The sequence below is a fragment of the Pezoporus occidentalis genome, unplaced genomic scaffold (genome assembly GCF_034315485.1).
Source record: "Pezoporus occidentalis ecotype Australia unplaced genomic scaffold, CSIRO_AGI_Poc_V1 ctg145, whole genome shotgun sequence".
NCBI lineage: Eukaryota > Metazoa > Chordata > Aves > Psittaciformes > Psittacidae > Pezoporus > Pezoporus occidentalis.
Window position 1 is genome coordinate 598,907 of NW_026913263.1, and position 27,922 is coordinate 626,828.

The 27,922-nt window shown below is 41.0% G+C and overlaps 1 protein-coding gene and 1 long non-coding RNA gene across 10 annotated transcripts in view; one reads left to right on the forward strand and one right to left on the reverse strand.

Moving 5' to 3' along the window:
• The window catches only part of DOCK3 (dedicator of cytokinesis 3), a 205,349-nt gene that overhangs the window by 3,956 nt on the left and 173,471 nt on the right, over nucleotides 1-27,922 (reverse strand). For 4 of the 9 annotated variants that reach the window (XM_062610194.1, XM_062610193.1, XM_062610191.1 and 1 more), the window contains 15 exons: nucleotides 27,744-27,892; nucleotides 22,795-22,881; nucleotides 21,041-21,145; nucleotides 17,320-17,461; nucleotides 15,898-16,064; nucleotides 15,269-15,355; nucleotides 14,630-14,809; nucleotides 13,590-13,673; nucleotides 12,246-12,362; nucleotides 11,000-11,121; nucleotides 9,379-9,514; nucleotides 8,752-8,833; nucleotides 6,669-6,821; nucleotides 3,075-3,193; nucleotides 2,076-2,163 (listed from right to left, as the gene is read on the reverse strand). In XM_062610194.1, the coding sequence (XP_062466178.1) occupies nucleotides 2,076-2,163; nucleotides 3,075-3,193; nucleotides 6,669-6,821; nucleotides 8,752-8,833; nucleotides 9,379-9,514; nucleotides 11,000-11,121; nucleotides 12,246-12,362; nucleotides 13,590-13,673; nucleotides 14,630-14,809; nucleotides 15,269-15,355; nucleotides 15,898-16,064; nucleotides 17,320-17,461; nucleotides 21,041-21,145; nucleotides 22,795-22,881; nucleotides 27,744-27,892 (1,818 nt within the window). The remainder of the gene's footprint in view (nucleotides 1-2,075; nucleotides 2,164-3,074; nucleotides 3,194-6,668; nucleotides 6,822-8,751; nucleotides 8,834-9,378; nucleotides 9,515-10,999; nucleotides 11,122-12,245; nucleotides 12,363-13,589; nucleotides 13,674-14,629; nucleotides 14,810-15,268; nucleotides 15,356-15,897; nucleotides 16,065-17,319; nucleotides 17,462-21,040; nucleotides 21,146-22,794; nucleotides 22,882-27,743; nucleotides 27,893-27,922) is intronic. The other 5 variants (XM_062610199.1, XM_062610196.1, XM_062610198.1 and 2 more) reach the window with 3 other exon arrangements.
• LOC134159366 (uncharacterized) lies at nucleotides 1,483-27,780 on the forward strand. Its single transcript, XR_009963124.1, has 3 exons — nucleotides 1,483-1,874; nucleotides 24,843-25,346; nucleotides 27,604-27,780. It is a non-coding gene; the product is annotated as an uncharacterized LOC134159366 (long non-coding RNA).

Below are 27,922 nucleotides of genomic sequence, written 5' to 3' on the forward strand. Positions count from 1 at the left end.
AAAGAAGACAGTAAGAATCTTGACAGAGAACAGGTTCAAACCAAGGGCTACATCTCAAGACAAGTAATGTGGCTTCAGGTGAATTTTCTGAGCACCCTGTACACATGCCAGAGTGCTCTCCTCTGCACTACTCCATTAGGTGTCAGAAAGCTAAAACAGAGGGACAAGATGCATAACAATTTCCTGCAGTTTACCAGCAGCAAGTGAAAAGGGCAGAACAAAATCTCAGTGGCTTGGCCTGTGAAGCGAGTGGTGTGATTGGCTTTTGTTTTGGTTTTTTGAACACTGAGATGCAGAAGAAGAATGTGAAGAAGAGAACCTGGCACCCCGGTGCATAATCCATTTATACTTTCCCAGTATTCCCTCATTCATACCCTTTTTACTCCTATTTAGGAGTGCTGGAAATCCTAAGATTAGGTGCTGTTGGAGAGTGACTGCTGCCTGTTAAAACCAGTGTTTTATCCAAAATGCTTCATGGAGGAACCTAAGCAGGGAGCTCCCAGTGCTCTGTCCTAGCCCATCTCTCTCTCCGTAACTGTGTTCAGTGGCTGAGTTTAATTAGTAGGGAAGCTGCATTTGAACCATTCTGCTCCAGGCGACTGATGTCACCCTGCTGTCAGTGAGAATTAGTGAGCTGAGCTTCTGACATGGCAAGGAAGGGGGTGGGTGAATTCACAGGGAATGACTGTTAACAAAACCCAAGACACATGGCATCCTGACTTAGAATGATGATGCCTGTAGCTGCATTGATGCTACCAACCTGGCTGAAGAGCTGGGATTCCCATCACACCATTCCCTACGAACACTTACTGAACATCACTGATGTCTTCCATGGTTTCTTTGGGCTTCTGGAGGGGATTCTGCCTTTGATCCCCTTCTTTTTGCACTGTATACTACACTCTTGCATAGGATCGCCCACAAATACAAATTTAAGTATTCTTCCCAGAGAGCTAATAAATACTTACTTCCTTTTCTAGATCTTTCTCCTGTCTAGTAAAAAGATTTCTGTTGTATGTTCAGTTCAAACTAACACTTGAGCTAAGATGGAGCTCTTCACCCCTAACCCCCTACACTCTGAACTCTGTTGTCATCATTTATTATTGTCATCAAGCCATCGTTCTGCCATTTCGTCAGAAATGTAGGTTGGCTCTTGGCTTCAGGCTGGACTGTTCCATAAGGCTGTGACACCGGTGAAGTTGTGGATGCTGAGTTTTTAGAAATCCTAAAATAAAATTTGGATTTTTGTTTTCAATTTTTCTTTCAATTCAGCTCAGGCACAGTCACTGAAACCAAACTACTGATAAAAGTCTGATGGAGTGCATTCTGTAGGTCAGACTAGAGAGTTGCGATGGTTTTTCCTGGCCTTAGAGACCTTGTAAGATACCATTTTTCCCAGCAATACATGAGACTGTTGCCTGCTGGGGCAGCCTTCTGGCCTCAGATTTTGACTCAGGAATTTTTGCTCTTTTCTGCTTTTTAGGTAATTTTTTTTGAGCCCATCACTTTGTCCATGCCACCCCTTTCACAAGCTTCCTCTTTTTCTCTGGCCCCAAACAAACCAACTCTTGGTCTTCTTTCACATTTCTTTCTCTGCAGGGGCTCTGCCTATTTTTTTCAAAGCAATGAGATAAGAAAGTTTACATTCCTAATAATAAACTTCAATACACATAAAACTACCCCAGAAAGGCATTCCAGGAGATGTTAATATTTGGGAAAATAAATGCGTATTTAAAAAGCAGTATCTCTCATGATTTTAAAGTACAGTCCAAATCTTGCACTCTTCTTGCAGACAGCTTCTCACGTGCTGCTTTGGAAGTTTTGCTGGAGAAAGGCTGCAGGATTTGTTTCAGTAACAAGCTTTCTGAAATAAAGAGGTTTGTGCAACTCCACCCTTGTGTGAATGATCTGAAATGACCAGAGGTTGGCAGAAGGCCCAGTTAATTAAACTGTTAATTAAAACAATGTGAAAGAACGCACTCTGCCAGGAGATGCAAAAGCCCATTCATTACTTGCTGTAGTGTGAACAGAGGAATAGTATTTTAGAAAGCATGCATGCCAGCTAGGACAAAGAGTACCTTTCTCAGCCACAGACAGGTTGGGATCACTGCACGGTTTGCATGGTCCAATCATCTGTTGGATCAAGGCGCGCTGGAAGTTTGGAGGCTAAGGGAGAACAAAGTTAGCAAAGAAAAGTAAAATAAAAAGGAAACCAGTTACAGCTCAGCTGTGCAGAACCCTGAGGCTTCTTTTAAACAAAGAAAGTTTCTTAACTAAAATATTCATGGGAGCCTTAGGCTGTGTCTACCTTAGCAAGTACTGCAGTGCAACACTAGTGCATCTAGAGAGTGTAACAGTGCCGAGGACCCATGTGCCATGACGCTTGTTTTCTCTGGAGGGGTTACTTCAAACTAGGTCTGGCCTGGTCTTGTGCCCATTATTAGCTCGAATGCATTATGTGCCCTTATGGAGCTCACCTTTTGCTTTGGTATCATTTGAAAGAACTGAGTGTGCATGCTCTGAGGTTTGCATGCTGTGAGGGAGTTCTCTGATGTGAACTGAAGTGATTCCCTTCAAAAGTGCACGCCAGGGCTAAGTTAAAATGCTTACATGCGGGCACTTTTTAATTTTTCAGCTTGTCCAGAGAAAGTAGTAGATACAGGCACAGACTGTTTGGAAACCTTGTATCAGCATATTATTTCAGCCTCTGGAAACCAGGATAAAGCTATTCAGAATCAACTTTGAGGCTAGACTGCAAAGGATGGCCATGGTTCTAGAAAAATTAATCAATAAAACGGTGTGACTACCTGCAGTAGATCAGGGCTCACAGGATAAAGTTGGGAAGTAAGAAGAGTCCATTTTCACAGGATGTATTTGCAGTTTTCAGTCATTACAATTTGTAGCACTTGACTACAAAAGGGTGCGGCTCTAGGGGATGAAAAGTTGCATTGCCTCTGCAAAATGATCCTAAGCTAGGTGGTGTGCTTTCCAGAAATAAAAAGGGAAGCTTTAAGGTGGTCAGAGAGAGTAAAAGTCACAGTTTCAGGGGTTGAACTGACAGAAATGAGATCTGCTACCTGTCCGTTTTCCATAATAGCTGCGGGATACATGGCGCTGCTGGGTCGGTCCCGATGGGCTGGCAGCAACATCATCATCTCCCGAGAGTGGCGGTACTTATCTGGTAGAGAGGGAGAGCCTGTAAACAAGTGAGAGCAATCACGTACACGTGACAAACAACAGCCAGGTCTCCGCATGCCCAGGGATCTACTCCTCCTTGCACTTTGTTCACACGGATGATCTTACAGGACTCAAGAAAACATGGTGCTGAGCCCACTAAGCAGCTAACTGTTGGTGGGGTGCATAGCACGAGGATGAGGTAACAACTGGCTTGTTATATGCAACTAAAGACATACCACATGAAGGGTATAAGATGCATGTGTCCCTAGCTGTCTGTTGGAAAGTGTTTCCTCTTAAATGACAAAAAAAAAGTGGGCACCTGTGTGGAATCAGCTGCTGTACAATGCCTAATGCTCCCTTGCTCCATAAAGTGTTGCAGAGTTACAGAACTCCATAAAATTGTGCATTTTAGGACTGAATGTGGGAGAAAGGGATAAAAGCTGGAGATGCAGGAAGTTACAGGAAGCTACTTCATTCCTCAGTTCTCGTAGAGGTAGTCTGAGGTGTTACCATTTAGGTGGTGATACCTTGGTCAGCTTCCTCTTTGTTACAGCACAACAAAACCCAGCAGTAAACAGAATTGTCTATAAATGTGGGTGGCACTTTGCTTACAATGCTGCTGGGTAACATTTGAGTACTGCTGAGGATGTTGGTATCTGAGCCATTTTATGGCAGCAAGACGTTTACCAGTGCTTAGAGTTAGCTAGTAGGAATATACTTGACTTAACTCTTAGTTATCTGTATAGTTGCCATTTAAAATGATGGGGTATTTAATGTAAGCTTCCTGGCATGTGGAATTACCTGGGACTCACGTCCTTCAAGGTAAGTGCCATGTAACATTATGCCTTCTGATATGCAACAGCTGACAATGGATTTTTCCCAAGAGAATGATTCTCATTAGTGACTTCCTGAATTCTGATATTACTGATACATGCATCCCTTGGGATGCACAGTATTAGGCAGGAATTGATGTTCTGAAGCTGCTGGAGCGAGCTTTAATTTGCACTGCTAATTTCATTGCGTCACAGACACGCACTTAACAGATGGCAGCACACAGCGCATTACAGAGCCATGCCAGCTGTTGGGAATACATGCCTGCTTTGCAAACTTTCCACAACCACACACATTACCTGCGCAGCACTCCAACGTATGAGCAAAGGCATTGGTGCTGGTTAAATGCAGCTTTTACCCCAGCAAAAGCAAACATGCAGTTTTGGGGACTGATACTCAGCACACAGTGGAAGGAACAATGTGTCCAGCAGAATGCAGGATAAGGTCCTACAATTGCAACAATTCCATCAGGGGTGGCAGATCCCAGATTAATCTACACCCCCACTCCGATATGAACAGCCGCAGAGTATCTGCATTCTAGTTCCGAACTCATTTTCTCCCCAGACATAAAACAGAAACATAATTAGACAACATTATTTGCTCTTATATACAACATCAGCTTGGAAAACACAGTGTTAACGCTTTATGCTGAGTCTCTTTTACTCACACATCACAGATAGTCCTGTTTCTGCATGACCAATGTAAGGATGCTGAACATTTAGGTGTGCCCAGAACTATGTCACAGCACAACCTACGCTGTAAACTTTTCCTTTTTATCTTGATATCCTTTGTTCTTTTATATTTAAGATGCAAACCACCTTTATGTGCCATCAGTTTGTATGGGATTATAGTTTCCACAGATCTTGCTCTGCATGACCTGAAAAATCCCATATGTGCTAAGTAAGGTGGCAGTCTAGTTTACAAAACAGCTCTGCTGTTTGGTACCCTAAATTTGAAATAACTATAGCTATAGGATTGTAACAGATTATGCCAAGTATCCAGTCTGCAACCAAAATGAAGTACTGATACTTTTGAATTGTGGGCCATGAGAGGAGTGGCTATAACTGAAGCTTTTATTAATAATCAGGCCTGCTTCTTTGCCCAGAAAGTGAGCACAGCTACCATGGCGCCTCTCACAGACTGTTGGACTTAAAAAACAAAGTCAAAAAAGCTTTTAAAAGTTTCCAGAGCAGCCAGTGGCCATATAAGACACTGCAGCATGTATCAGGGCTTATTCCTTTTAGCTTGTAGCCTGGTACACTGCATGTATGCTGCACTGAATATACTATTAATGAGAGAAAAACCTATGTAAAGCAGAGGTAGTTTTTCTTTTTTAATTATGAAAATGCTAATCTAATTGTGACAAGTATCAGTTTTAAGGAATGGAACTGAAACTCAATGTAGTTAAACTCCAAAATCAATCCCTTCTCCTGATGCATCATTTTCATTACTGTTATGAAAACAGTTCTCTCCTGCACCAAATCATAACTTTTTTTGCTTTAAGAAGGAAGTTTTCAATGTAAGCACATGGGTTCTTACAAAGTGCTGAGTAAGACACCAGGACTCTTCCTACACCTTGAAAAGGGGCCTGTGTTGAGGAAGGAGTAGGAATGCTTTAAGAGGAGAGTCATCTAGTGTCAAGTGGGAAGTGCTTTTAGAGCAACTGGAGGAGTCCCAGTCATATTTTAAATGAAGTTACTGAAAACCCCCATACCAATTCCTAGCTCTTGCCAGGCTGCTTTGTATTACAATTTCTGCTTAACAAACATGAGCTTATGCAATCTTAACTGCAGCAAGGTTAGAGCACTGCCTTATGAGTCACCTCAAATGAAGCCAAACCAAACTCTGAATTTCTTATTGATTCTCCATCCAAAACCTTTGTTGCTTTCTTAACAGGGAAGAAGCTTGTTCATCTGAAACAGTAACTAGTAATGCCTTTATCATTAGCACGGTTAGAAAGTTCTTACTGTATTCTGATTACAATTCTGTTTAAGAATTTTGCTCTAACTTGTGCGTATTACAACAAATGTAAGGTTTGCTGCTTTAATCTGCTGTTCAGTGATATCAACTCATTAATCTGCTGTCTGGATAAGTATCCTTTAAAAGTTTTGGATTAATGGCTTTATTATTTTCTTTGGACTGGCCAAATCATTTGCTGTGTTGCTGTTTTAAACATCAGTGAAAGGGTCATGTTTTGGAAATGAAGAATTGGAAGTATGATTTAAATATCTGCTGGATTCTTATTACAAACAGCCATGGCTTCCTTTGGTCACTTATAGAACTAATCTGTATTATAAAGATACCCTCAGAATAGTGCTAGTAGCTGAGCTCTGGAAAGGACTCTCTAGTTAAACAGAGAAGGTCGTATAAATATCTGGATAAAAGGATAGTCGGGTTTCATCTCTAATGCTTGAATCAATGAGAGAACCTGACAAAAAAACCTAGAAACCCTACTTAACCATGCTCAAGTTAAAGCCACAGGTGACAAAGATGCCAAGTGAGTAAATTTAGGTGGCCTGTACAAAATGAATCATTGGGCCTTCGTATACTTCCCATGTGAAATGCGGTTTAGCTGCAGCATCGTGACTATCGTAGCTTTGTTGGCAGTCTCAGCAGAAAGGCCAAGGATTGGATTGGTCATGGTGACTGAACTATCCTCTCACCTCTAGAGGTGGTCCCTCCAGGACAGAGATGAGGCACATTGGTGGGGGCAGCGTGGGGAAACTTGCATGGCTGCCGCCCATGCTGTATCTGCTCTGTGGGTAAATAGAGGGCTTCAGCCTCCAGTGGTGTCAATCCAGCACCTTTCACCAGCACTAAATTAAAAAGAATATAAATAAATACCAAAAAAAGGAAAAAAAAAAAAGAAAAAAAAAGAAAGGATAGAGGTGCATTGACAGAGCTGCACATGTAAGGTTTCTGAAGTACCTTGCTCCAGCCTATGATACTGGTCTCTCATTTTCACAACCATTAAATTCACCCAATTGAAAAACAAAACAAAAGGAAAAATCACCAAGGAGAAAAACAAAGCTCTATTACCACAGTGGAACTTAGGTGTAAGGGTTTTTTCTTGTTACAGACAACTCCATTCCAGACAGTGGTGTTGTAATAACCACAGTAGTAAACTCGCACAGTGTGAAACACAGCATCTGGGACTTTACTGGACGTGAAATCCCATTGTCAGTGGGTAACGTCTGAATGCTGTGCTCACCTAACTTAAAAGTGAACAAAACGAGCAGAGAAGAAATGTCGTATCATAGGCTAGCAAAACAAGTTAGTAAGAGTGAAGAATAAAATAGATACATATATTGAACTAGTTTTAAAAATCATTACTTCTCTTATTGCTTTCTCTTTGTGGTCATTTACAGTGTCTAGTTCTCATCTCTGGGAGGTGCTGTTGGCTCATTCATCAGCACTATACCCTTTGTAGCGTTCAGCATTGTTTTCTAAGCAAGAACAAAGAATACAGTGAAGAGGGAAGCTGGTGATGCTGCGAGGTCGTCAAGCTCAGAAAGGCTGTCACAGCCTGTCACTGTGAGCACCAAACCCCCAAAGATTCAGACCTCACATGCCAGCTGAGGCACATCCATTTAAGGACATCTTCCTGACATCACAGCCCTGTACTCAGTCCCCTTTTCCCTTTCCTGTTTGTGCCAGTTTCATCTGGTTACTTCACTATATGAATTGTCATCATTTTCCTTCTAGCCCTTGGTAATTTGTGAAGCTATTTGCCTCTACCTGAGGATGTCCACTTCTCACCTTCATACTCCATCTGAGCCATAAATTAAATCGCTTTGATGCATTTGTGTCATAACAACAGCCAATCAATTAAGATTTCAGTGTAAGATTGAGCTGGCCTGAGAGAAAGGGCCCTTCTCTGTATTCTCTGTCCATAAGGAGACATACAGTTCTCCTGTATGGAAAAAACGGGTAAGATTTAAATATCAGCCTGTATCTCTGTCTATATCCTGGATACCTTCCTCAGATGCCTGTGGAAAGTGGTGAGAAATTTGCGAACCCGCAGTTGAGAATCGGAAATGAGAGGAAACAAAACTTGAACAGAAGTTACCAAAGTCAGGCAGTTGCACAGAATGGTTTTGCTTCAGCTCTGAGCCTTGGGAAGAAAATGATGAGCAGTATCAAGCCCAGCTACTGTAACAGCAGAACCATTATGAGTACCCCTGGAGTCTGTTTTTGCATTTTTCCTTTCTTCAAGAATTTCCCAGCGGGGAAGCCCTTCTTTAATGGCAGTAGTTAAAATTCCTATCTTTCAACATTCATTGTATACCTATGCTTTTGTATACACATATTTCTGGCTAAACTGCCTCAAGTTCTATTTTGTGCCATAATTTCATTAAATGCAGAAAATGATTTTTTTTTTTCTTTGTGTTCATGATCTCTCTCTTTCTTTTAATTACTGTACCAAAGACTATTCTTATTTTCCTCCTGACTGCCTGCACAGTGCTGTGGCGGAACAATGGAAATCATTATGAAATTTGACTGCCTGAAACCAGCATGTATTAAAGATACATTCCAAAATACTGCTGAAAAAAAATAATAAATCATTAAATCCATTTCTGGAGAATGAAAAGCAATTTTTAAGAAACAGTTTTTGAAGAGGCATTTACAGCTCCGAAAGAGAAACAGCAGTGTATCTCAGTGTAGGTGGTCTTTGGCTGGCGTTGCCAAGTTCAGGGAATGCCTGCAGAGACACTTAACCCTTCACTTGGACCCATCCATTCTTACCTCGAGCACTGGAAGGGGCAGAGTTGATCATCTGGGACGGTGCCGAGTGAGTGGAGCTCAGGCTTGAGGTGGAAGGGCTAGCCTGGAATGGGGACAAAACAGAGTCGTTGGTGACTGAGCTTTGGTACCTGGAGTTAGGGTAAACAAGCTGCAGGAGGCAGAGGAATCATCGAGAGAGGACTGAGTGGATCAGTGCATTAGATATTTACCTGCCTCCGATCACCCAGTGCATCCTCTGTCTAGGAAACAGCTTTGGTGCAGGCCACCGATTAGCACTCAGGACTATGGGACTTATTTCACCCTCCCACAAACCAAGAGCAATCCTAACTGCGTAAGAACAGGTCAGATAAATAACATGCCAACTAAAATCTCACTTTCTGAGGGCAACAGTATGATCTTGGACCACCAGATCTGCACAGTGTTTCCCCCCAAAGCAAACGTAACTGAGTTATTGTGTTACCTTTTTTGACCAATGTTAGATTCTACCTGTTCAGCCCTTTGGAAAAAACATCACAGGGCAGATCCAATGTATGTGTGTAGGTGAAGTGTACTCCTCCTAACCATAACCCTCCAGAGCATGTTCTGTGTCATCTCTGACAGCCGCTGCTGCCTGTGCTGGAGCTGTACCTGCATGTGGTACATGTCTTCAGCAGTCTCCCCCACAGAGCTGTCTGTTAGGATAACCAGGTTTCCTGTCTCACTGGAGGTGTGGGATGACAGAGAGGATGACGAGTGTCGGACTGAACCAAGCAAGTTCAGTGGGCTGGAACAAAACCAGAGACAGAACAAAGGCCTATTTTTTGAACCTGTGTTTTACAAGCTGTAAGTACCTACAGTTACCTGATGCTTTAGGTCACCTCTAGGTGTCAGATGCTTTTAAAAATCAGGCCAAGTAAGCTTAAAGAAATCCGTAAATGTGAAGTAAGTGATGATAAGGTCATACGTAAGACAACACAGGATGCAGAATTTGGAATAAAAGCCACCCATCATGATGCTGGGTGCATATTTGTTTATAACAGAGCTTTCTGAAAGCACTCTCATTTTTAATGCTGATGCATGAGTGGGAGCAGCTTCAAAAACACATGCCAAAGGAAGCCAAACACAAGACACACAGGTCAAAATACAGTTTTCCTTCTTGCATCTGCTGGGCCTCAGCAAGTTGAAGGCAACTCTGTAGCTGACAGTAAATTAATACAGCCCAGCTGGTGTGCAGGCTGCACCCTCATCTCACTCAGGAAATCAAATTTTCTTTGTCACCACACACACAAATACATATTGTGTACACTAGAGAATCTCCCTTGTTTGCCCTGAGAACTGAAAAAGGCTTTACAGAGTGAGGAATTTTGGAGAAGAAAATTTCAGAGACAGCTGTCAGCTGCCAAGTCACTAAAGGGTAAGAGCTACTCAATTTTAATAGTAAAAAGAATGACACCATCCTGGATGGTGTCAAGACCAAGCTTCCACAGCTTTTCATGCCAGGCTTTGAAACAAGCTAAGCCATGGAAGACCACCAAGAGAAATCCAACCTGAAGTACAATTAAAGTTGCATAGCTTCAGTGACATTCCCATCACTGTTTGTCATACTGGCATGGATAGGAACAACTTCAAATAATCAGTTCTGGCTGGATACAAAACCACTGTTTTGCCCTGAAAATCCCAATTTTTATCCTCCATCATGATCTCAGTTTTCATAGATGGTATTCAGTTTGAATAAGCATACACGTTTTCAGATGTTTCTGTGAAGGCTGAGCCATTCTGTGGCATTCTACGCAAAACATCTCAGCAGCCTTTCTTATATTTGGGCTCTGATTTGATCAGAATTATAAAGAACAATGATAGGAACATTCTTTGATCCTTAAAAATGAGCACATATTGAGCTGGGTTCTAAATCAAGCAATAAAATATTCTTTTTGTAAGGACCTATTTATTTGATGATCGCTTAAGAGAAGGTGGAACCTCCAAAGTCAGATTGAATCTGGAGGTCTGAGTAGCAGATGCCTGTTTCTGCTTCTATAGTAAGTGATGGAGTAACACCTGGAGGTGTTCAGCATTTACTGCAAATTGGATTTCTCAACTTTTTTATTCCACTCCTCAAACTTTAATAATTAGCACTGAATGAAGACACAAGGCACTTCTGCCAAAACTCATCCTCCTCCTCTTGCAGTACTGTTACAGCCAGTTCTCGGATCCTTGAATCTTAACAGCGTGCAGAGATCCTGGATATTTCAGTCAAAGAAAACCAAGGTACCTGTGTCGATGCACCAGCTTTATGCTCTCTGGGCTCATAGGGCCGTGTGAAACCAGAACATTGCTGCGTGGTGTACTAGTGCCAGAACAGGCCGGACTCAGCTTATCCAAACCTGGTAACTCCTACAAAGGAAACATACTTTAGCTAAGTTGGTAATGGAAAATTACGAGTTTTCTTCTCAGAGAAGTCCTTACCTGTTTCCATATCCTTATTTCCACAGGATAAAGAGCTGTAGTGCTTTAAAACCCCATTCCGTTTATTTCCAATAACCCTTTCTAGCCACTGCTTCAGGAATTAAGGAGAAAAATGGAGGCATAATGTGGCCAAAATTATAGCCACCTGCATTTTTCAAAACAAAGGAATGTGCACTCAACAATACAGATCATGCCCAAACTCTCAGGAAAGGCAGTGAACAAAAACTGTCATCTGTGACCTCTGCAGATCTTATCTGCTTTGAAAGAGAAAGGCCACACTGTAAAATTCTGGTGCTGTTATTTCTGGCCCTCCTTACACAGTGTTCACTTCTAAAAGTGGAGGAGAAAGCCTTCAAGTTAGAAGCTGTCGTGGAAAATACATTGAAAGTAAAGTGCTAACAGACATATTTAAGATAATTCTTTCACATTATAGAAAGATACCCTTTAGTTTGATTGTGATAATGGTCAAGATTGCATCTAGGTATTCCTAAAGATTTCACTGTACCAAGAAGAGGAGTATGTGCTGCAGATATCTGAGACCCATCTGGGAAAGATGTCTTGAGTATAGTTGTCTCAGAATACTTAAGTACAGCAGAGCACACATAGAAGGAAAGGTACCATTCTTGGAGGAATTCCAACAGGAATTTCTGTTGCTGTCTACACAAAAACACTTCTGGAGGGCCTAATCCATGCCATCCTTCTCCAAACTGCAGCAGCTCTTTCAAAGAGCTCAACATCTAACACTTTCTTTTAATCTTTTTTCCTCTGCTTTACATCATTTTCTGCTGTTTAAGGCAGTAATTTAAAACCAAGGTTTACAATTGTTCTGTGGCACAATCAAGGTCACACAAACATTTCAAATTCTAGATTAAATGAAAGGCTAAGTTAACATACAGACTAGGTACAGACTTCCTTCTTGCACAAAAATCAAGAATTCTTTTGATAATCTGGCAATCCAGTAGATTCAGCAATGCTGACTCAAGCCCAGTTCTACTCTGAACTTTACTGCCACTAACAGACATTAAATCGTAACTCTGAGTATGTCAGCTTACGTGGTACAGACTGGATCGCATCATCTGGAACTGGTCTATGAGTTTCTTATGCAGGGGACGCATTTCTGGGTGTACAAATTTCTCATGGACTGCCAGACCCACTCCTAAGACATGTACCTGGTAAAAAGAAAACATCACATCACAAACCCAAATAACTTGTGTCTAAGAGCCTGTCCTGCAGCTCTGTCAGTGTGCAAGGGAGTACTGTAAAATATGCCACAGTTCATTTACAAGGCTGCTGGTAATGAAGCCTAAGGAGGCCTGGCAAGTTCACAGTACTTCAGCAAGTACTTTGTGAGACAAGCACATTTATGTCATGTTGGATTATGTTAAGAGAGAACTGTAAGAAATTACCAGCTTGATTCTCTCCTCTGGAGTGAACTGCATTACATCCTCACACAGAGGAAATTCCTTCCACCCAGTGTCAGAGAAGGGGTCAAAGTTGCCAACAGAGATTTCTAAAAGGAGTTTCTGATACTCAGGCAGAACAGCAGCAGTGACAATGCACAGTCACTCTTTCTGTTGCTCATTATCTATTTTCAAAGGTCACTTTTTCAGAGGTTAAACATACAATTCTAGTGGTTGAATGAGATTATATAAGCTCTCAGATGAAAGAAAATAGCAATGATAGTAGGCTGAAGATGTATATAATTCCCTACATGATCCGAAATCTGTACAAACAATAACTAATTAATCTTCAAACATCCTCTTGAGGACTGCAGGGAGATAAGCATTATCTTTATTTTACAGATGGGAAATTGAAATGCAGTTAGGTGATTTGTTGCAGAAACAGGCCAGGCAGCTCTGTTCAGACTTGGACACACTGTTTAATGGGGTATATCTTGCCACACTGTCAGTTATGAGGGATGTGATTTTCTGATTTCGCTCCCATCACAGCATCCAGCTAGCTTTATCTATCAAGATAGGTCACAAAGACACTAAAAAAAATAAAACTGCAGAGAATATAAATGGGCATTAAGCCTCCCTAAGCATCTCTGCCAGTTTAAGCACAAGCCTGACCTGTTCTGTCTCTGTCTTTGATATTTATTGGGAAGACATAACTCAAAATGCCAAAAATGAACAGCGAGCTTGGAATGTAGCAAGATGCATACTGGATAATAAACGGAGACAACAAAATTAATGTACTTCTAGCTGAGCTTCACCTCACATCCCATAAGGTGAATGGCTTATTCATAAACTCCTTGGCCATCTTCCCCATTTTTTAGATCTCCTGTATCAAAATTGTTTGCTTCTGAATGAATCAGTTGGATCTGATATGTCTAGACTGACTGCTGATGAACCCAAACACTGTGGTGATGTTCTTTTGCATCTGAAAACCAGTACCTGCTCCTGCATGAGTTCCTTGAGCTGTGTGATCTTCTCTGCATCTCCAGGGTGCTTTGTGATATAATCTTTATCGAAAAAAGCCTGTAGGAAAAGGGAAAAAAGCCTTCTGCTTACTGGAAGATAATTCATTGTAATTTGGTGTCAAGGATGAGAGGAAAAGGTCCAAACATCTTAGGAAAACTAAATACATTAAGCTAACAGCAGTAGCTCATTTTTATAGCTTTCAGCACTCCGGGATCTGGGTAAAACTGCAGTATGGTTTTAGCAACCAAGATGAAGATCTGACCAGGTTTCTCCATGTGACAGTGATAAGCAATAACCCTGAGCCTTGTATTATCCAGTTATTTGAATTTTATATAGTTTCCTTCACAGAACTGTCTAAAGATACAGGAATTGAGTGGTTACTAATGTAAGGCATGGAGAGCGTTCTCTTCACAGCTCTGTAGGGAAGATGTGTCCCACACCCCTGGACCACTGCTGCCATTTTGCAGTATTTCACCCTAGACTTACCTGTTGCAATGCAGAGTTTAAGTAACAGTTTGCCAAAGATGATGCCCACTAACATACTGCATGTAAGATCATTTTAGGGTTACAGTAAGTCTGAAATTAGCCAAAGATAAGGGCTGAGTCACACAAATTGGTGGGTTTTCCTGATTACAGGCCCAATCAGTTTCAATTACCATAAGTCCCATTACATGCTTGTATTGCAAAATAAATGTATAATGTAAGCAGTACAAACAACCTGTTTCACTCTTTCCTGCCAAGTGAGGATTTTCAGCTAAGCCAGGTTTCATTCTTGAGAAACTCCACTGTCAACTGCACCTACTGTAATGCAATATTCCAGCTCCATCTCTGGATCCTCCTGTTGACATGTGGCTATGCACTGATGCAGAATCATCAAGTAGGGGTTTTGACCTCATATTTAGATCATGTAGGTGAAAATTCCTTATCTTCTTAAATCATACTCTCTTTGAAACAGAAGTGGAAATAAAATTGACAAAAGGTGATAGTAAATATGGAAGCAGAGCCTGGCTTACCTCCTGGTACCGTGCAATTCCCCCATTAACTGCTGCATCAATCACTCCATTCAGACACATACTGAGAAGATTAATGTTACCATGCATTTGTTTATGCTGGTACTGGCTTATCAGTGTTCTCAGCTCCTGGTTTTTGTTCTCAACCACTTGAATGGCATTTTCCAAAGGACTTACTTCAACCTCAAAGGCAATAAAATATAGTTTATTCCATGGACACTTCACTGAGATTTATTATCTTCTTGTAATCAAATGATACTCTGGGATTGTTCAGTGATCTCTCTTAGTTTTTACTGCTTTGTACAAAATAAGCTACATAATAAACTTCACTGTTGGCAATGCTGTGTTTCAGGTCACCGAATTGTGACAGCTTCTTTCTGTATTCTGAAGACATGGCAATGGTGCAATTATTGCATCTTTTTGGCACTGTCTCCATTATACTGTGACGTTCCCTCACATGATTCCCCTGGTTATGTTCAGCAATTGTTTAGACTAAATGGTAGAAAAAGGATATACTTAAACATTGGTAAACTTCATCATTTTAAACTGCAAGATTTCAGCCACAGGAGTTTTAAGCTGCCTATCCCATGTTCTCAGTAACTCATCATTTCAAACCCCGATCACAGGAACTATGAATGTTACCAGCTCTCTTCTCTCCACTTCAAACCAACGAGAAATCCCAGGCAAGCTGTGAGTTAAGGTCAGAGTGGTTCGTTCAATCCACAAGCTCTGCAAAGAGTAATTGAGGGTGTGAGGTACCAGGTGAATCACAATCACATCATCTGTACTCTTACTAGAGGTGCTAAGTAGGTAAAGTTCAGACAAGAATACATCAACCTCCTGAGCAGTAACTCATTTTGCAGAATGTCACGTTGAAAGTCACTTGGAACAACAACCCCAGAATTCAGTATGCTCTAAAGCAACACATTCAAGATCTCCATTCATTTTTAAAGGTCGGTCAAGGGGACCAAGGTGACATTGTGGGCATAGATACGGCAGTAAGAAAAAACAATCCAGCCAAACGAGAAAGCCCCATCCTTGCTTGAAAATGCATTCCTCCTGCCACTACAACAACTCACCTTTAAACTAAATGCTTTTATCAGGTCAGGTGTGTAACCTTTAGATGCAACAGCTACTTGTTATTTGAGTTACTACAGCATCTCGGGCCATCAAATCAGGGTTACTTGAAAGGCTGTATCAGCATAAAATAACAAGACAGTATTTGCCTTGAAGAGATAAACACTTAAACACTGCTTATTCACTACTTCTACCTTAAATTCATTCTCCTTGTCCTTTGGGCCTTTGTGGAAGGGCCTGTCATAACGGAATTTCCGGATGTTGTTGACTCGGTAAAAGCTCTTTATGCGATCAGGGACACGGTCCATTTGCAACACATCTATATTGTCTGGGATGGGAGTCACTGCATAGATCTGTAGATCTGTAAATTAGGTAGTCAAAGAAAGCCACAGGACATCAAACAGAAAAGCTATTCCTGCTGTGGGAACAAAAAGGATGGTGAATTCAGTAAGTCATGCTCCTCTGCATTTTCCAATACTCTTCTTTTGCAAGTGATCCAACAGAATGTTAGAGTAGAGTCCTAGGAGAGTCTAGAGAGTTATAGTACCTCACAGCCAGATTAGCCAAAGAGGACAATAACTGAGGATGCAGAGAGTATGTAGTAAGACATCCAAAATACCTAAAGCAGGGAAAATACCCAGTTCCTATCAGTTTTATTAGAGCTGGGTGCCTCATTTGTGCAGAAACTTCAGTCAATGCACTTAAGTATCTAAATAATAGTTCTGTTTGACAGATTTCACCATAGATACTTCAGCTTTGTCTACAAACCAAAGGTGTCCTCATTCCATCAATTTACAGCACAGTTTAATTGAACCACTTTAACCTCAGTGTTACAGAGAAGCTCTTTGCAAGCATAAACAAACCAACCGAAGTACAAATACAATACCCCGCTGTCTATGAAAGTACCAGCGTCATACAGCAAAGAGTGAAAAGCATGTGTTACAAAAGACAAGTGGGAAACAGCAGCCTATTTCAGGAGAGTTCACTTGATGACAATTTCCTGATGGTTAAAGGCCTGTGCAATATCTTTGCTGCTGTCACACAAGCCAAAAAGCAGCGTCCTCATGACTGAAATCTCCACAAATCTCTGCAGACACATTAAATGTTATATGGTTCAGTCATTAAATGTATATAGAATTGTACTGGTTGCATCAAATCACAGTACAGATTACCAGTGAGAGGAAATGAGATTCAAAGCCTTAGGTATGAAATGGTTCAGCAGTTTAAAGGAAAAGGGTGACTGCAAATATAATAATACTGATGTGAAAAATAAAACGCAGTGGAAAATAACACTTTGGAACGACCATCCATTCCCAACAAAATATTCTCCACGAGAAGATACCAAGAATACTTTTAAGGACACAAAACACATTATGGCAATGCTGACGGAAAGCTAACACAAGGATGTGACTAAGCAGACATGACCATTCTTTTCAAAAGCACATAACACAATGAGCCAGTTAGTGTCTGCTATAGACAGGGGTGTGGGTTTGTCTATAGGACATGGTTTTGTACCTAAGGCACTGAGGAACTGAGGTGTCCAGGTTGATGACCTTCTCAGTACCACCCTTCTCTGTGAACACCACAGCTGCTCTACTCGTATCATTGAAGGATACACTGGGCATCACACTGCAGTATCGAATCATCCGGGTGGTTTGGGTGCTGCATTGCAATGGCTTGTGGGAACTCGCTTAGCATCCTCTGCTGGAAGGCTTCCAGCCTCTCATAGTCGTGGCCCCGACAAACATACTCCTTGTTCTGCAAGAAGGACAAGCATAAATTAATCTCCTTAAAAGTAAGTTAAGTTCTGTTGGCTTTTATCTCACTTTAAATTTTGCTGCTTCAAACCCAAAGACAAATGACGGTGTCAATATGCTAATGTGAGAATAAAATGTGCATTTAACACAGCTGATACAGCAATAATTCCTTCCTTTTCCTTTACAATGCATTTCATCAAGAAGTGATGAGTAAGTAGGCTGTTCCAGCGACCTCTCCGCAGGAAGATGCCTCTGGTCCATACACATACAGCATTCAGTCCTATTGTCTTTTCTTATTTGCTTTTCAGACAACTGAAAAGGGATGCTTTTTTAAATGGACTATACTGAAACATATCAATCAAAACTTAATACCAAGTCACCAGCTCACTGCTCTACGCTGGGAAAGCTGCTGTCAAATACAATTTACACCAGAGATGGATAAATGTCCTCAGCATTCCATAGGACAGTGGGAGATAGATACGTTTACCAATTTATCAGTTATACGTAGAGAGGAGTCGTAACAAACTCCAAATTCACAAAAATCACTGCTTCATCACTGCTGTATTGTCACAGCCATACAGTCCTCCTCTGATCATGCTGAACAATCCATCCTCAGGAACTCCCCTGTCTCTACTGGAGTAATACGGAAAAGCTTTACCAAGAATTCTCACTGGCCACTTAGCAAATTCTCCTTCAGCCCTAAAAGCACTTCCCTCTTGATGAACAGAACTTTGTTTCTGCTAGTAATGGAAAGCTTTCACTTAGATATGCCTTGCGAGGCATTAAACCGCTTGTGGAGAGTTCCTCGATGCTTTCTGAGCCATCTCAAACTTTGAACAGCAACACACAGGATTTCTAAAGTCCTCAGTGTCATAAAGTCTGTCCTAAAGTGTCTTTAACCCTAGTTTTAACTCTCAAACCTGTAGCAGTAACTAGAAGTACAGGAAGAATTTTCACCTTCATAAACCAAAGAAGAGTTCCTCCCCTTCCATTTCCTGCATGTGGAAGCTACAGTATATGCAATCATGTTTTGTTAATTGCTCTGGAAAAGGGTTCTGGCCGAGCAGTTCTTGATCTTGTAGCAAAATCAAAGAGAAAGCAGCAAAACCCCATCATGAAACACACCCAAGGAGTGTAGTTATCTTTGGCTTTACATTTCAACTTTATGGAGCAGATCTCATGTTCCAGCTGTGACATATGTCACTTTGTATGCATCACTCACAGCAACCAACGAACTGGGAGACAAATGGCATGATGAATCCTGGCAGTTCAGTCTGTAATGCTCAAACATTGCAGCCATTATTAATTTGGAGTGAGTCCATATTTGAAGGTGAATCTCTTCATGGCGTTGCATTCTTTATTTTAGCTTTTGATTGCAGCAATCCAGAAAACTGTAAGCCTATAAATAAGGTTATTGTGATTCTAAAAATAATGCCCTGAAAACACCTCAAAGCTAAATTTAATAGACTTGCCAACACAAGATCTCAGAATGTGGCTTGTCAGGTCTTACTTGAACTTCTGGTAGGTGGAAGACATGGACAGTTTTAATTTACTTATGTAGGAAGGCTAGAAATAGATGCAGAATCCATAGAAACATGAACAATGGCATTTCTAGACAAAGGGTTCTTACAGATGTAGAAAGAAGTTATGTTCTGTCTTAAGCTATACAGCAATAGACAAATAAATGAGAAAAGAGCATGGAGTTATTTGATCATTTTAAATCACTCCCATATCCATTTGAAAATTTTAAATCCATGTAAATCTTTTTCTTCTCTAGAATAGCTGCTTCCAATCTCTTTACAGTGTGATCCATGCTGATGTGATTGCTAATGGGCTTAGGCTGTGCTTTGCAATGTGTGCGCTGTATGGATCATTAGAGAGAGAAAGGAGGAGGATGACTTTTAATGAGATTGCTACATTAGTAATCTGCTATCAGAAGTACTGCTACCAAATATAATTGCAGAATTAACAAGGATTATAATTATGTACGCTCATGTTCACTGTTAATGTCTCCAGCCTGCTACCCATGTTGTTAGACTGTTCCACAGAGGGCTGCGCCCTGGAAACTTGTGTGGTGTGGGGCACCTCAGCCATGCAAGGGTGCAAGAGAAAACTTCCACAACATCGTAAGAGAAGTTAGATTCACTTATATTACTTCCAATGTAGGAATGCTTATGTACCATAACGACTTTGTTGTCATTCATTTTATGAAACATCTGTTGTTAGATATGAAAAAGAAATTGTCAGTTTTCTTCCCTGTGAGAGTGGTGAGGCACTGGCTCAGGCTTTCCAGAGAAGTTATGGCTGCCCCATCCCTGGCAGTGTTCAAGGCCAGATTGGACAGGGCTTGGAGCAACCTGGTCTCGTGGAAGGTGTCCCTGCCCATGGCAGGGGTTGGAACTGGATGAGCTTTAAGGTCCCTTCCAATCCAAACCATTCTAGGATTCTATGATTGTATGGAGGTCATCAAAGGGCTGCTACTGCTCAGTACTGTAACAGCTGTCACTTCTTCAGATTCCTCTGCAGGTATGTTTCACAAACCCATTTAGGCTGCTACATTATGGCACTCTTCACCTTTGAATAACATGAAGCCACTTCTTTATCCATTTGTGTTTTCACCTTGGTTAATTCCAACTTGCCTTTATTTCCCCTGCCCATGCTTCCATTTAAAGACTGTAATTAAACACCAATGTTTAAGTTCTAGTTAAAAAAAATAATCCCAAAACCCCAAACCAACCAACCCCCAATCAGAGGGAAATTTAAAGAGTGCAGTTTTCAAAATGGTACAGTTTGGCTTTTTGAGGCTTCTTACTGTGTAACTCGAGTGGTGCCATCTCCTGACAAGCTACTTGTTTAGAGAGAACACAAAACATGCACCTCCAGTCCTTGAAAGCACGCTCTAAGTTAGCTTGGCCTGTCAAGCTAGATGGCATTTACCATCAATTTGTAGACGGCTCTTGCAGCAGTTGTCAGATTATATTCCTTCCTTGTTCTGAGCTAACAACAAGGCATGGGATGAGCAACTGTCCATTTTGATTCCTCGTTAGAAAAAGAAGATAACTGCACTTTTAAAATGGACTGCAGACCCAGCTGATGTTGTTTGCACCAGCAGACAATAAGCTCAAAGTGAGAACATGGCCAGAGAAGCTTCAAGGCTTTTGTTGAAAGAGGCAATTTTTGCTTGCAGACAGTGTAAGAGAGTCATCACTCTGGTATTAGAATCATTCTGTCGTGTGAGACTTTTTAAAGCCTGATAATTTGAGATGATGAAAATTAGTTGAGTAATGACCCAGCATTGCTGCAGTACAGCGTTTTGCTTAATATAGAGGCAGTTTGTGCTGCATCTGCAGGTCGTCAAAAATACACACAGGCATGACTCAAACTTCTGCTCTCCATTCCCAAGAACATTTCCAATGGACCCCATCCTTCAGTTCAGCCAGAAAGCTGTTTCTACTTGTGCAGGCAGCAAAAAAACATAAGCTGGGCAGCAGACACCGTATCTCCACAGCGAAAGTACACAGCCTTTAACTGCTGCTCTGAGCCTGGCCGCTTTGTCAGATTTTGCATAAGCCTGGCTTACCCGCAGGAAAAATGGGAATTTCCGACCATAAAAGCCAACTCTGAAAAACTCGGGTTCTAAGCGCTGCTGCTCCATGATATTATCATAATAGGTGGCTTCCATTTTCTGTGGAGAACAAAAATAGCTGCTATCAGACCCTTAAACATTAGCATCTCAGGACACATTGAGACATCACATTACCCTTTTGCTCCCACTATTTGTATGAAAAGACCAGAATTCTGTTAAAAGCTACTAATGAAACAGTCTCTCTTCATGGTGGAACAGACTATGGGATCCTCACACTCATTCTGCAGTTCTGGAGATGACATATGAAAATCTTCTTCTTGTATCCCATTTTAAATTAAACAGGTCTTGCATGTAATCTTCTTAGCACTGCAGAATTAATGGCAGAGCTGAGATTAAGATCTGTGTTGCCTAGCTCACAGTGTCCTATTCTTTCCTACAGCTCAAAATCTATACCACTGCCTGGGAAATTACATCAAGTCAATTGGGTTCGCCTTAATTGAGTTGAGGCGCATGAAAAAGATTGAAACAAAATTAAATCTTCTACAGCTCTGTGCACCAGTAGGTTTAACATGGAAGAAAAAGGGGTTTTGAAAAAGTAAAAGGACTTTTCTCTAGTTCCAATTATTAGCTTTGTGGCACTGTGCTAGCATTTATATCCAGAGTGGGATTTCAAGACCCCTTGCCAAACTGAATCTCAGTTGAAAGGCTCACAGGAATTTCATTATAGCAAAAAGATAGCTTTTTGAAGGGAAGCAGCAGTTTGACATCATTGCTTCCACTGCAGGGAACCCTAACAGCAGCTCTGAGTTCCAACATTGTATCAAGGTTTTGTTCTTGGTTCCCACACCTCTCCATTCTAAAATGGAGAAAATCCCCAAATCACTGCAGGAAAAGTGAAGGGATGTGTTGAATGATGTGAGTGGCACAGAGAAGAACTCTAAAGAGTGGGGAGAAATTCTAGTTGGTTCAAGGCAACACAGATTTAGGAAACCTGAACAGAAAACCAGTCCCACACAGGTGAGTGAAAGGATGAGGTGAACTGGTTCTACTGATCAGCTGAGATGCTCTTCATCTGCCAGCTGATTAGATCCAAATAATAATGAGGCAGCAGCAAGAATAGCTGATTTACTGATGTTTTAGGGAAGAAAGTCTTTGATTCACAACTGGACTAAGCCTTTATCCTGCTCATCATTCATGATTACGGTATCTCCTGTACAACAAGATGTTCTACATGTCTACAATAAAGAAGTGCACATCCAGGGTGGTCACCTAAATGCTCTTGAGGGTCACTCTGAGGAAAACAGGTTCTTCAGAAGTGCAGTTCATGAGTCCTCATTAGACAGGTATATTTGGATAAGAATAAATTTGACTTTTAAAGAGAATGTAAACCACTGTGTATAAGAATACATCCACACAGCCTAAATCTTCAGTTTGGATACATGCATGCTACCCCAGGTGACAAAAGCAGAATGAAATATTTTCACATTCATAAAGCTTTTAAGTAACAACCTGAACTTTTGACTTGCACGATGCTGCAAATGTGCCCTGATTTCATCATGTGCTTGGTTTTACTGGTTCTTGTAAATTGCTAAGAACACCAGAAATGTTTGCCATCATTCTCTCTTGTTCCTCTCATGTCAAGGGAGACACAAGCTGTCTGTCATACTTTTGGAATTAAAATGAAATATGTGTTTCCAGGCCATTTGAGCAGGAGGTTGGACTAGATGAGACAAACTGCTGCTACTTACTCGAATCCAGCTGAGGCTCTGATAATCATAGAGGCTTTCGTACTGGATGGCCAGTTCTCTGCACAGCGGGATTCCAAACTCCCAGCTCTGTGAAACCAAAGCAGATCACACTCACAGCAAACAGACTGTTATTGCCAGCGCAGCTGAGAGGAATATGGAAGCTCAATTTTGGGAATTCATCTGGTATGAAATGCCAGGGATTAGATGTGAAAATGCAGTGTGATGAAACGGTTTCCATTAAGTATCAGATTAATTCCTTCTTCAAGATGGTAACGGAGGCATATGTTCCATTGAAATCACACACACATACTGCTTGCTTTTGACAGTTCATTCATGAGACTGGGAACTTATGCAGAGAAAGATAATATACCCCTTTAACCTACCCCCAATATCCTTTGATTTCTGCACTAAAACTCCCTGGAGCAGAGCTGGGGCTCCCCAGCAAAATGCTCCCCTACTCACAGGGCTGCTGCTTCTTACTGAAAGCACAAAATTGTCAAGCAATGGGAAACACTCAAATAGACGGACAGAACACCCTCAGAACTGACCGTTATTACTGCTCTGAGTGAATACCCGTATTTAGAACTGAAAGCAAAAAATCTTCCAGTCTGCATACAATAAATCCTCCCTAGCATACCATACACATTACCCTCAGAGGTAAGGCAGAGAGAGACTGGGTTTGGGCACCTCACTCTGAAAGACTCCTGTTACATCACTTAGCTTCTTCAAGCGCTCATTCTACACCTTGATCTGAAATCTCTCCATCTCTTTATCTTGCAGACAGGAAGCCTCTAGGGGGCACTGACTGTTTGTTACCACACTTACATAAAGGAACCCCAAGGTCTCAGTTGAACCTCTACTGGATTAACTTTTATGCATTACTGGGCTAACTTGCCTGTTGTTTTAATGGGGACTCTGTTGCAGTGAAAACAAAATTAATGTGTGAGTTAGACTATCACCTAAGGTTTTAGGAATATTTGTAGCAATATTGTAAATTATTGGTAACAGCAATTAACAGTAATTATGTAAAATATTAGCACTCAATATGGAAATACTTTTCCTGGTTACATGTATCTGCATTTAAAAATGAATCTCTACACTGCCTGTTTTAGTGTATTAAGTACTTTACAAAACTTCACACATATTTGTAGTGTTTGGCCTCTCATCCTTAACATCAGGAAAGCTTTTTATCTCTGCATAGCAAAACTACCACATGTAGTATTGTAGCAAAACAGCAAATACTACTACATGTAGGCAAATAGCAAATAGCTATTTGCCGAACAGCAAAACTACTACATGTAGGAACTTTTTTATTAAAACAAGGGATTTAGTAAGAACTAAAAATGCAAAAATAATGATTGTACATCTATTTAGGTTCAGTTAATTACAAAAACTTACATAAGAATTTGCTAGATAGAAGATTCTTTCAGAATCAATTGGGATATTCTGACAGTAATTTGAGATGATGGGAAGCCTGAGGTTTATTTAGCTAAATACAATACTTACAAGAAATTAACTAAAAGACCAGGTACTTGACTACTCAGAATATTACTCAGGTATCTGTGATCTCAAACAGGATTTTCACTGTGAGTTGTCAAAATCCATGGCATACAAACTGATACACTGAATTGGGATCAACAGCAGTAACCAGTTCCGTGTTTATATTTGCAAACACAAGCACCACTGCATTGTTTAGCAGGTTTCAATGTTTTTTAGAGAGATACCACACACAGATTTTCAGTCCTTACCTGATCTATATTCACTTGAAATAATGGAAAAGTCTCTCTGAAACATCTGGCCAGGAATAAATGGCTTTGGTCACACAGAGTGTGAGCAGAGTCTCACTTCCAAATGGGATGCTACATAATTCTCTAATCTGCCTTGTGGACAGCAGCAGAAAGCTAGCTGGCTGTCTTCCCTCAAGGTGATCCTAAAGATGTGACCTTTTCAAGCTCCTTTTCACATCTTATTTCTCTTTATACCAGCTCTTTTACATGTACCCTGATACTATTCCCATCACACTAACTCAGGCTTTCTCTTTGTTTCAGTTGGATTTCCACACAGATAAAATCCACTCTGCTACCTGGATATTCTGCAGCTACAACATGAGATAGAGAAGCAAAGAAACACAATATACAGGTAACTTCTTAGAGAGAGAAAAGAGTTTGAAGACATTTGAAAGGAAAAAAGAATGAATGGGTATCTGAGTCACTGGGATCCTCACTTTTAAAATCTATGATGTTCATGAGTACCATCTTCACAGTCTAGAAAGTTAATATGTAATTCCATGTGCTGTGCAAGCGTCACTTCCCTCCAGAGCGTCGTTCTTCCCCCCTTCAAATAATTTCCTAATGTCTCCATTGTTCATTTCCCTCATCACTACTTTCTGTCTTGCTGAGGTCTGATCTGGTTGCATGTTCTATATCATGTCCTTCTCTTGAAAAACACATTCATATGACAATTATTGCAGCTTTCTCCTATGGCACCAGGAACTCTCAGTTGAGTGCTACTGACTGCACACAAAGAGGCACAGATAGAGACAACTGGCTTCTGTAAGTGTGCAGCTTATATCTGCTCACATCCCAGGGCACAGATTTCTTTTGGAAGTACAATTTACATGAGGGTGCACAAGAAAAATTTAAATATTGGGTATGGAGCACACGATCTAAAAATGAATGACTTTGGAAATACAGCTTTGGGTCTCTCACAGCACTTGGCTGGCTCAAAGGAGAATACACACAGTGGTGCTGCAGCTGGAGCTGGTCAGAATTTTAGTTAGTAAAATCTAGCAGTGAACTGGACAGAAAAGGGTTGTGTAGTTTTTAAGCTACTGCTGTCCAGAAGCATGATCAGCTGGGTTCAAACTGTTCTATTCAGTCTTCTTCAACCAGAAAACTTTTGAGTTTTAACAGACAAAATTATGAGTTAAAAAAAAAAAAGATAAAAATCTTCAGTTACAGTTCTGCACCTGCACACTCTCCTGACTGAGCCAGAAACCAATTCAAAGCATACCAGGAATCAATAGGAGGGAGCACACAACCAGAGTGAAGGCTAAAAGGGCTTTCAATACTTTTGTTCCTTCCCAGCACATAGCTGCAGCCAACAATATTGAGAATAGGAGTGACTCAATTCTGCATCCCACTGCAGTGCCCCAGGCCTGCCATGGGCCATACCACCACTCCTTGTCCTCCACTGGCATGGCCTTTATGTCAGACTCACAAGGCAGTCTTGTGGCCATAGTTTTACCCCATTGCTGTGCTGAGAAAATTGTCCCACCAACAAATGCAGATATTTTTTACTTCCTTTTAATGCTGCTTTGACCTCCTTTCTTAGTGGGAGATACCAGGAGCAGCATGAGAAATTTAACTCTAGAAATGCAACAGGACGCAGAACAACACATTCCAGTCTTTGGGATGTGAGAAGGGACCATCTTAGGGTAGCACAGAAAGAAGCTATCAGACATAAGGTGAGGGAAGCAGATCTCTTCCACTCCCTGAACTGTTTGTTCCCTGTTACGCAGCAACAGAAAGAGTGCTGAAAAGCAGCAGCAGAATTTGGCTTCTCAGCATCTTTGACTTCCACAGTTTGGGTGACATATACACTGCTTAAGTGGATTACTTAGTTATCTGGTTACCATTTATAATAAAAGAGGATTAAAAGACAAAGTCAAAGAACTCCAGAAACATCCAGTGGGGAAAAACCCTCAAGAGGTTAACACTATGATCGGTTTGGAGTTTTATAGTGAAATTACATCCGTCAAGTTTTCAGTCCCCTTCAGTGCATCCGTGGAACGCCTGGTTTTGTTAAAAACACAGGCTCATTTCCTTTACATAGCCTCTAGATGATCTTTGCCTGCTCAGGCAGCGCAGGACCGCAGTATTTGCACAAATCAGTAATTCAAGTGCAATCTGAAAAACCCTGAGAATTTCTGAAACTGCAGAGAACCATATGCACTGTTATTACAAAAGAACAATTCCGGTAAAAACAACCCCATAAATAATTATTCTTAATGAATCACTTCTTCATAAATAGGCCATTTCTTCCTACACACAGGAATCTGACTTCCTTTTGTAGGTTCTGCAGAGAATATCGCTGCCAAATGCAACTTTCTATTATCAGGGCTAGGAAAGGAGCTGGAATGGCAGCCCCATATGAGAACTGAATCACATTTGTATTTAATGCCACTGTCATTGTCATCACTGGCAAAACCAACCCCGAGGCACACACACAGATGTTATCTTCCAGTAACAGAAGCTGCAGGAATTTTTCTAGAGAAAGGAAAAATCTGAAAACATTCTGACAGATGATATCACTTGTAAGGTTCATCTCTGAAATGTTCCCCAAGCACATGACACAAGGGACTCAACACCCACCTCTGCAGCAAGTAAAAAAATACTTACTGTAGGAAACCCAAACTGAATATGTGAAATTGGAATGTATTGATTTTCTCCTTGTGCAATGGATGGAACTGCACTTTGATTGAAAGCCACTTGAACAGTGACACTGGAAAGACTTAAGTCTTCTTTAATAAAGGGCACTGCCTGCCATTTACTTCTATAGCTTAGAAACAAAACAAATCCTAAAGTGAGTCATAACACAGCAATCTGCATAGACAACTACCGAATGCGGTCCTGACCCAAAAAGCTATGGAACTGGTGTCACTCTGCCACATTAGGTGATCCACAGTTTGGTTTAAAGGTATAAACATGTTTTGGTGTTTTTCCTGTTGGCCTACCTAAACTAGTTCCAAATGTTATGCATCATGCAATACCCATATCCATTTTTTTCATCTGTTTTTCTTTTGTCCAGAAAGCCAAGAAGCAATGTGTCAAGTTAGAAAAGCTTTTGATACAAATTTACTTCCAGAACTGAGAGGACAGGCTTGCAAGCCCTAAGTTAAGTCAGGAAAAGGGAAGGAAGCTGCTGGAAGAGAGAAGAAGTTGGCATACCTTCCCTTTGTTGAAGTAATGGATAATCTTACGGCACAGACCTTCCTTACGTTGCCACTCTGACTGAGATGGGTAATGCAGGAACTCTCTCAGAGGTCTGTCCTCCCACTGAAGCAACTCACAGTACAAAAGCAAAGTAAATGCAGCCTCTGTTGGAAATGGAATTATTGAACACTGAA